At 48.6% G+C, this 9,921-nt stretch overlaps 1 protein-coding gene across 4 annotated transcripts in view; it reads right to left on the bottom strand.

The window, feature by feature from the left end:
• Pld2 (phospholipase D2) overlaps positions 1–8,468 on the bottom strand; it is an 18,081-nt gene extending 9,613 nt beyond the window's left edge. The window contains exons 1-10 of one of the 4 annotated variants that reach the window (XM_031354650.1): positions 8,217–8,468; positions 7,459–7,568; positions 7,217–7,347; positions 6,971–7,113; positions 6,512–6,620; positions 6,366–6,431; positions 5,624–5,682; positions 5,413–5,505; positions 5,167–5,319; positions 3,984–4,133 (exon numbers count right to left, since the gene is read on the bottom strand). In XM_031354650.1, coding sequence (XP_031210510.1) covers positions 3,984–4,133; positions 5,167–5,319; positions 5,413–5,505; positions 5,624–5,682; positions 6,366–6,431; positions 6,512–6,620; positions 6,971–7,113; positions 7,217–7,347; positions 7,459–7,567 — 1,013 coding nt within the window. In that variant the 5' untranslated portion in view covers position 7,568; positions 8,217–8,468. Of the gene's footprint in view, positions 1–3,979; positions 4,134–5,166; positions 5,320–5,412; positions 5,506–5,623; positions 5,683–6,365; positions 6,432–6,511; positions 6,621–6,970; positions 7,114–7,216; positions 7,348–7,458; positions 7,569–7,800; positions 8,154–8,216 lie in introns of those variants that run through there. The other 3 variants (XM_031354648.1, XM_031354649.1, XM_031354651.1) reach the window with 3 other exon arrangements.
• Positions 8,469–9,921: the final 1,453 nt, after the last annotated feature.

Here is a 9,921-nt window from a genome sequence, read left to right as displayed (position 1 = left end):
TGTTAAATCTTTAAATGAAAGAAAAATAAGCATGAAAGAGTTGTCAACTCCCCCCACCCCCATATACACACCCCACACACATATATAGCGGAGGACTGCCTTGCCTGGCCTGACCTCAATGAGAGAAGACCTAACCCTATAGAGACTAGAGGCCTCAGGGAGTGGGAAGGTCTGGTGGGGGTGGGAGTGGGGGGATAGGGACATTGGAGGGGGGTGGGAAGGGAGAGCAGTCAGAGGGCGGACCATGAGGGTGATGGTTACTGGACTGTGAAAAAAGATTAAAGAATAATAATAATAATAATAATAATAATAATAATAATAAATAAAAATAAAAAACAAGGTTAAAAACAAAGAGTTGACAATCCCACTTATGTTAAAATGAAAAGTAACACGTGCACATGCATATAAAAGCATGCCGATGATGAGAGAGGACACAAGACTGTTGCCAGGGTTACCTCTGCAAAGAGAAAGGCAACCAGTTGGAGAGGCCTACACAAGAACAGCGTGAGGTACAGAGTGCTAATTTCAATTGTTTGGTGTGTCTGGTTGGTTTTAAGATAGAGTCTTGTCCTGGCTGGCCTAGTACTCTGTATAATCCAAGCTGTCCTCAAACTTTTATCAATCTTCCTGTCTGTCTCTCCAGTGCTGGATCACAGTATCCACCATCCCATGCAGCTTGTTTTTTTTTTTTTTTTTATTAACATGTTACTATACTGTTCAGTCTTTTCCCGAGTGCCAGGGATCAAGAGCAGGGTCTCCCTGGTGATAAGCAAATTCCCTACCACTGAGCTCCACCCTTTTATTTGACTTCTCAGTTGAGGAGGGGGATAAAGAGCAGTCTTGGCTCCCACTGCTTGCATGCAAATCCTAGTTCCCCCGGTTCACAGCTGTAGGGCCCTGGGTAAGTTTCCCAGCATTGCCTTGCCTCTGTTGTCATGGATAAAGCCGGAGATAACAACTGTACTCACCTAGTAGAGTTCAGAGTATCCAATATGTGAAACACACTCATTCTGGGCACAAAGTAAGCTCTTCATAAATAGTGGCTATTATTAATGTATAAAAAAAATAAGCTAATCAGGGCTCAGCAATTAAGAGCACTGGTTGCTCTTCCAGAGGTCCTGAGTTCAATTCCCACCACCCACATGGTGGCTCACAACCATCTGTAATGGGATCTGATGCTCTCCTTTGTCTGATCCCCTCTTCTGTCATGAAGACGTACATGTAAATAGAGTACTCATGTGCATAAAATAAATAAATCTTAAATAAATCACAGCCATATGTGGCAGCCTGCATCTGTAATCCCAGTACTCAGGAGGCTGAAGCAGGATTTGCAAGTTCCAGGCTATCTGGGATCACATAGTCAGACCTGGTCTTTAATAGGCTAGGTCTAGTGGTGCACACCTAAAATCCCCACTCATGAGGCAGAAGCAGGAGGATCACGCTCCAGTTCAAGCCCAGACTGATCTATAGGACTTCCAGTCCTGCTAGGGCTACATCCCAGTGAGACTCTGCCTACGCCACCCACATAAAGAAATAAACAGCCAGACTTGGTGACATATGCCTGCAGTCAAAGCACTTGGAAGGTGGAGATGGGGGGTCAGAAGGTCAAGGTCAGCACTGACTACACAGTAACCTTGGACTACATGAGACCCTATCTCAGAAAACCATGTACGAATGAAAGGATAATAAACAGGCAAGCCTCCTGGTACAGGTATCACATCTGTTACAAAAGGAACTACGGCAAGAAGAAGCAAATGTTTGAGGCCAGCCTCAACTACGTGAAACACTATCTTTAAAAGAAGCAAACAAAAAAAAAAGTTTAATAAAAGCCAGGAGGATTAGAGAGATGACTTGGTCAGTAAAACACTTCCTTCATACGTCCGAGGACCTGAATTCAGATCCCTAGTAACCATATAAAAAGCCAGTGTGGCCAGGCACATCCTCTTAATCCACCACTCTGGAAGCAGAACCAGGAGGATCTCTGTGAGTTCCAGGTCAGCTGGTCTACAGAGTGAGTTCCAAGCTAGCCAGGGCTACAAAGACAGTCTTGAAAAGCAAACAAACAAACGAATGAACAAAACAGGGCCAGCGTATGTTTTTTATCCCAGCACTGAGAAGGAAGACAGAGGCAGATCCCTGAGCTTGCCTGTCAGCCATTGCAGTTAAATTAGCAAGTTCTAGGTCCAGTGAGACCCTAGCTCCAAAAAAAACGCAGTGAACTGGAAGGGGAGAGGTATCTCAGGAGTTAAGAGTAATAATAATAAAAGATTCTTCTTCTTCTTGCAGAAGACCCAGGCTTACTTCCCAGGACCCACCCCACATGGCAGCTCACAACCATCTGTAACTCTAGTTTCAAGAGATCTGACAGCTCTCTTTCTGGCACCATTGTGCACCAAGCACATCCATGGCATGCATACATGCATACAGATAAGACATTCATATACATAAAAAAAAATAAACCAATAGATAAATAAGTAAAAACTATGGTGGAGTAACTAAGGAAAATCTCAGTTGTCCTCTGGCTTTCGAGTGCACACATACACATGTGCGCATGCACACACACAAAATAAAACAATAAAAGAAAAAGGCAATGGGTGCTGGGCCCAGGGGCTTAAGATGCTTGTTGTGCAAACATGACAACCTGAGTTCAAATCCTCGACACTGAAATAAAAAAAGCCCGGCAGAGCAGTGCATCCTATAAATCCAGTGCCGTGACAGTGGGTAGAGACAGGCAGATCCTAGGGGCTCACTGCCTAGCCAGTCTAGCTAAGTCAGTCAGTGCCAGGGTCAATGAGAGACACTGTCTCAAAAATTAAAATGGAGGTGCTGGAGAGATGGCGCAGTGGTTAACAGCACTTGTTCTTGCAGAAGACCCAAGTTCGATTCCCAGTACCTATATGGTGGCTCACAGACATCCGTAACTCCAGTTCCAAAAGATCCAATTCCTTTTCTCTGGCCTCCAGGGTACTGCGTGCATGAGATGCAGAGCTATACAAACATACAAAACACCCACATAATGTATTAAAAAAAAAAAAGAACAATAGAGTAAAGGACCAAAGGTCAATCTCTCTGGTGAATGTGCATGAGCATAAGTGTACCATTTTCCTCTCTCTCTCTCTCTCTCTCTCCCTCTCCTCTCTCTCTCACACACACACACACACACACACACACACACACACACACACACAGCTTTAGGTAGGATGCTTGTTAACACATGTGACACCCTAGTTTTAACCCCCAATACTGGAATAAAAAAAAAATAACACTATCTCTCATAGAAAATTTCCATCATGCCTACTTTTTGCCTCTGAGAAGGTTCAACCTCCCGGATTAGCCACTGGACTCAGCAAGACACGCCCCTCCTCTGACTGCTCCTTCCCACTCCAACAGTCCTCTTCTTCCCCAACACCCCAAGCTTGTGCCCTCCGCCTGGACCACTCTTTTCCATTTTTGTTATCTTTCTAAAGGAACCTCAGGGCTGTGCCTTCTGGAAGCCTGCCCTGACAAGTTCCCTGGGATAGGCGGCCCCACTGTGCACCCCTCCCTATAGCTACCACCAGGGTGTCGAGTTCACAGGGTTCTATAATTAGATCACCTCCCTCTCTAAACCAGAGAAGCCTGTGTCTTATTGCCCTGCCGGATGGAGCACATAGCAGGTGCTTAAGATTCAAATGCATACTACATATTTAAATGATAGACCAAATATAAAAAGATTCAGAGAGCTCCTCAACAGTGGCTCAACAGTGGGTGAAATGCTCATAAGAATCAGGGATGTAAGAGGACACAGAAGATGGCTAAGGTAGGAGATCAGGAAAAAGCAGCCAAATCAAAGGGGTCAGAGAGGTTATGGGGTCAGAGAGATGAGACCTATAGAAGTAGGGTCATGAGGTCAGAGGAGATAAGAGGGAAGATCAGTAACTCAGAGAATAGCCAAGGGGGTAAGAAAGCCACATAAAAGTTCAGAAGGGACACCAAGGTCTCACCACCGGGCCAGGGTGCCGGGCCGGGGTGGGGCATAGCTGTCATGCTGATGCAGCTGTAGAAAATCTCTGCCTGGACCCTGTGCCAGCTCCGTGATCTCCTGGCCCCACCACCGTGCCTGCCGGTAGCTGCTGCATTTGAGAATCAGGGACCTGAACAGAAACAAAAAGTTGTACCACTAATCCCTCTCCTTCATGCCTACGCTCTTGCCCAGAGACCTCCCCTTTCAGCTTCTACCTTTGCTTGCTTCTTCCATTAGCTTCTAAGCTAGAATCCACAAACATAGCGAATGTATCTGCTTTATTCCTAGTTGCGTTCCCAGTGACCAATACTGTACGAGGAACTCATTATTGTTGAATGAACAGATAGAATTTAGTCTCCTTCCCTTCTCTCTCTTCCTCCCTTCCTCCTTTCATCTCTCCCTTCTTCCTTCCCCCCACCCTACCTCCAACAGGGTTTCTCTGTGTACAGCCCTGGCTGTCCTGGTATTAGCTCTGTAGACAAGGTTGGCTTTGAAATCACAGTGATCTGCCTGCCTCTGCCTCCTGAGCGCTGGGATTAAAGACATGCTCCACTACCATCTGGCCTCTTCTTTTTAAGACAGAGTTTCATTATAGAGGTCAAGAGAGCTACACAGCCATTCCTCCTAGCCCAGCCTCCCAAAGGGCTGGGATTACAGGTGTGCACGGCCCTGCTGTGTTTCTTTCCTTTAAGTTTTTGTGTGTGTGTGTGTGTGTGTATGTGTGTGTGAATATGTGTGTCTATGTGTGAATGTGTGTGCGTGCATATGCACATGCCCAGGTGTAAATAAAGATGTCCACAGAATCCAGAAGGGGCATCAGTCTCCCTGTAGCTGGAGTTACAGGTGGGTATAAGCTACCCCATGTGCTTGCAGGGAATGGGACTCAGGGCTTCTGCGAGAGCACTACTCACTCTTTTCTCTCCAGCACCTGCCCCCTTTTTTCTAAACTGGGAGATTACCCCATCCCCATTTATTCCCAGCGCCTGTGCCACAAGCTTTCACTCTAGGAGTATCCTAAATATATGGATAGATGAATTCCCTTACTCAGAGCTCTGGCTGGGCCAGGGCACAGAGGATTGAAGAGCCTCCCTCTTCCCTCGTGGTCTCTCCTGCTCAACTCCCCGCAAGGCCACAGGCTACTCTCACAACCAGGGAAGGCTCACCTGTGGGAGGTGTCGATCCTCACCCCATACCGTGCCTCTGTGCTCCTTTTCCCAACCTGGACCTCAAAGCCAGGATCAAAAAGCTGAACAAATGAGATGGTGCCGGTCTCCGGGCGCATGTACAGCAGGAAGGAGTCCTTCACCACCAGCCACCTGGAGCGGAAGGGCCGTGTGGTATCATCCAGGTCCTCCATCTCTCCCTCTCCCTGCCCACTGATCCCTGCTTTAGCTCCAGCCCTCGCTCACCTCTTGGACCATCGATAACAAACTTGGTCTCTGCCACAGAAGGTGAAGCCAGGAACTCGATGACCGCCTGAGCGCTTCCGGATCACCCCTTCCCTACAGGGATAACCAGGATAGTTGGGGACCCTAGGCACACTGTACCACGTTTTATTTTCAAGCAGGAAGATGGGGACTGATGCCTGCTGAAGGCTGGGTGAGGGGTTCCCACACTCACAGTCCTTTGGAGCCAAGGTCTGGGATGAAAGAAAGTTGACTGACTTCCAGAAATTCTGTCTGCAGAGGAAGAAATAAGCTCAGGGGGAGACTTGGCTTTCAGCCTCCCCCGCCCAACTAACTCTGCCTCTTTGTCCCCTGGGGATCTGATGATCCTCATTTAGTTCAAAAAACACAAGCGTCCTAGAGCATGGTGGCACACATTTAATAACAGCACTTGGAACCGGGCAGTGGTGGCACATGCCTTTAATCCCAGCACTTGGGAGGCAGAGGCAGGCGGATCTCTGAGTTCTAAGCCAGCCTGGTCTACAGAGTGAGTTCCAGGACAGCCAGGGCTACACAGAGAAACCCTGTCTTGAAAAACAAACAAACAAACAAACTAATAATAATAATAATAATAATAATAATAATAATAATAATAATAACAATAATTAATAAAGAAATAAATAACAGCACTTGGGAGCAGAGGCAGGTAGATCTCTGTCAGTTCAAAGCTAGCCTGGTCTACACACAGTACGTTCAAGGCCAGCCAGGGTTTTACAGTAAGACCCTGTTTTGTATTAAGAAAAAAATTGGGGGGAGGGAGAGAGGGAATAGGGAGTTTTTAGGAGGGAAAACCAGGAAAGGGAAGAACATTTGAAATGTAAATTTAAAAAAATCTAATTAAAAAAAGAAAAACAAACAAAAAGAAAAAAAAAAGGAGGGAGTGAGAAGGAGGATCCACCAGGCACCCAGGACCTTACCATGGCATGGTAATTGCGATAGAAAGACATGGTCAGGAGGCGGTTGAGGTAATTTTCCAGGTATTTCTGAAGGGAGATGGGAAAGAAACAGCTGTAGCCAGAACCTTCTGCATACTGCACATATTGCTATAGGACCTGCTACACACCTGCTTGCTGGCTGTGTGTCTGGCGGAGCCCTCAGAACCTCCTCCTCGGGGTAGGGACGGAATATCCTCATTGGCTGCCTCTCGTGCTGGAGAATGGGCCACAGCAAAGCTATAGAGGAGATAAGAAAAGGCTCAGGAAAGAGCTATCGAGCTGGAGACAGGGCTTTGGCGGGAGAAAGGCTGTCAGAAGAAAGGGTCTCTATCCTGGGAATGGAGACAACTGGGAGGAGGGGGTTGCTAAGGACATTCTGGGCATCCAGCCTGGCTGAAATACTGGCACGGTACTATGGAGGAGATCCAAGAAGGGGAAGTTTCCTGGGAACCAGGACAAGGGAGGGGGCGCGGCACAGAGCTGGGGAAGGAAAATGCCTAAGGGGCAAGAGACAGGCAGACAGGAGTGAGGCTGCCATGGGATGAAAAGTGTGTGCCTTTCACCGGAAGCAATCTAATTCCACTCACCGAGCCAGAGGGAGCAGACTCATCAAGACTTTGTGTCTCTGGAGGTCCCGATGTAGCTCCTGAAAGTGTCGGAATTTCTTCTTGGTCGTCCAGGTAAAGTCTCCATGAGTCAAGCGAACAGAGTATAGAGTACAGGTTCCCACCTAGGAGTATGGAAATCTGCATTATGCCTTCTGGCCCAACTCAGCCCTCCACTTGAGCCAGGACTCCCTCTCCCGCCTTCCCTGGTATCAGCTGGTGGCTGACCTTGGATCCGCTAGTGTATCTTTCCGTTCCTACCACCTGGGCTATAACAGGGACCCCAGGGGCAAACACCAAGGGGTGGGCTTTCAGAGGCTGAAGGTCATAGATGTCCAGAAAAGGATGCATTCGATCAGCTGGGAGGGAGAAAGAAAGAAAGAAAAAAAAAAAAAAGCCCAAAGATGTAAAGATCTCAGGAGGCCTCAGATCCCTAACCTCCCCTGTCTGGGAGCCATCTCCCTGTGTACCTGGATCCTCTCCTTCCCTCAGAGTGTCAACCTCATCTGGCTCCATGTGCAACTGGCTGGAGTTCAGATAGTCCCCATAGGGAAAGAGGTTCTTCTGGGTTACAGTCATCCTAGGAATATGAGGAAGCCTCAGGAAAGGACTCGCCCTACAGAAACACCCTTTTCCCCATCCTAACGCCCCCGATCGGTCCTCTCCCGTCTTACTCAGTGACTCTCAACTTCTAGGGTTGCAGACCGACGCCCCTCTAACACCCACCCCTGCAACCTCGTTCCTTCCCTCAGCCTTCAACCGGGGCCTCTCAGCCCCGCCTCTCATTCCATATCTAGGGTCCAAAAAAGCACCTAGCCAAGGTGGGATGACCTCGAACTGGGGCAAGGTTAAGTTCAAGGGAGAAGCCCAGGGGACAGCGGGGCTCGAAGTCAGGCCACACTGGCTGGAAGCGAGGGTCCCGGCGGGAATGAGGAAGTTACTACGAGCTCCCCGCCCAGGAGAGAAATCCCGAAATCTGGACGATCGGCTGAGTCAGAAGGCCCGAGCAGCTCCAGCCCGAAAGCGTCCCCGCCTGGTTCCCAGGGCTCCGGACCTCAGCCACGCCACGTCCCGCGCCCCGCACCATGGATGCGGGCGGGCCCCGGCGGCCGCGCGGGTTCGAAAGCACAGGGAGCTGATCTCAGCCAGGAGCCTACACCCCAGAGGGCCGGGGCGGGGCCGGGGTTCAGAGCCTGCCCTCGGGGGCGGGAAGGCCCCCAGGGCTCACCTCCTTGGCTGTCGCGTCAGCTGGGTTCCACCCCCGCCGTCCTCTGCCAGCCCTGCGTTGGAGACGCCCCGGCCTGGGCCGCCCACTCCCGGGGCCGCCCACTCCCCAGGATTGTGCTCTTCCTCCGGCTGCCCTCGGGGCACCTGGCTGGCTACCCCAGCACCCCCAGTGTGCGATCCACGCAGCACACATTCCTCTACTGCGTGCGCGCTGCCATTGGGTAGTCTGGTCCCCAGCACTGCCTGGAATCAGGGCGGAACAGGCCTGGGTTGCAAGGACCTGCAGATGTCCCTTTAGTGGGCCCGGTACAGACAGCCTTTGTTGATAGGAGGTAGTAAGAGCTTAAAAAGCCGAGTGACTGCAAGTTCGTTCTGTATGAGAAATCACATTCTTCATTCACGAAACGTTTATTTTGCAGGAGCGATTAACCAGACACTGAGCTACAATAATAGACCAGTCTTGGGACCTGGAACCTAATCGCCTGTAAGTTTCAGACTGGAAAAAACTTTTTTTCCCCCAGATCCTAAAGGCTGTCCTTTATTTTTTTTTCCTCCAAATTTCCTCTGAATCATCATTTGAATTGTTTTAGGTTTTGTCCACTGGAAATGAACCTCCAATAAACATTTATGTGCCAGTCATTTTTGTGGACTTATTTTTTTAATTTCTCTTCTGTAAACAACTAGAGTGGAACTCCTGGGTCCTATAAGTGTATGTTTAACTTACAGGGTGCTGTGAAGACCTGCACTTGGCAGTTTGTAGCTCATCAGCGCAGAGAATTGGCAAGAGTATTGTAAAGCTTGGGGAGTGAGGTTGGCTGAGGCTACAAAGGAAAACACTGCTGGAAAAACAAAACCCAGGGCTGGGAGATGACTCTGTGCATAAGAGCACTCACTGAGAACCTGAGTCTGATTCCTAGCACCCACCTGGCTGCTCACAAGAGTAACTCCAGTTCCAGGGGATCTGATGTCCTCTTCTTGCCTCCGTGGACACTGCACACACACGAAACATTCATACACACAAAATCAAAATAGAGAAAAAAATTAAAAATAAAAAAACTTTCTAAAGTGGTCCTATTTTACATTTCTAAAAACCATGTATGGTACTTCTGTTGTACTATATCCAGGCAGGCATTGTGCTCCATAGCACGGTGCACATTCAATTCCATAGATCCTTCCTGTTATCCACCTGAGGTTTAGCACTGCAATCTTAATTGTACATCTCTGAATATTAATGATGTTAACTGTATTTCATATTGTCTTAGTTAGGATTTTACTGCTGTGAACAGATACCATGAAAGGCAACTCTCATAAGGACAACATTTAATTGGGGCCGGCTTTTACATACAGGTTCAGAGGTTCAGTCCAGTATCAAGAAGATGGGAGCATGGCAGCATCCAGGCAGGCATGGTGCAGGAGGAGCTGAGAGTTCTATGTCTTCATCTGAAGGCCGCTAGCAGAATACTGGCTTCCAGGCAGCTAGGATGAGGGTCTTATAGCCCACGCTCACAGTGGCACACCTACTCCAATAGGGCCTTCTAATAGTGCCACTCCTTGGGCCAAGCCTACACAAACCATCACACATATGCTTAAGTATGTTGATAAAGTATCTCTTCATCTTTTCCTAATTAAAAACCTCAATACAGCCGGGTGGTGGTGGCGCACGCCTTTAATCCCAGCACTTGGGAGGCAGAGGCAGGCGGATTTCT

The sequence above is a fragment of the Mastomys coucha genome, unplaced genomic scaffold (assembly GCF_008632895.1).
Source record: "Mastomys coucha isolate ucsf_1 unplaced genomic scaffold, UCSF_Mcou_1 pScaffold5, whole genome shotgun sequence".
NCBI classification, from domain to species: Eukaryota; Metazoa; Chordata; class Mammalia; order Rodentia; family Muridae; genus Mastomys; species Mastomys coucha.
The sequence above is the reverse complement of the archived record's forward strand: the minus strand, read 5'-3'. Positions and strand labels throughout refer to the sequence as shown.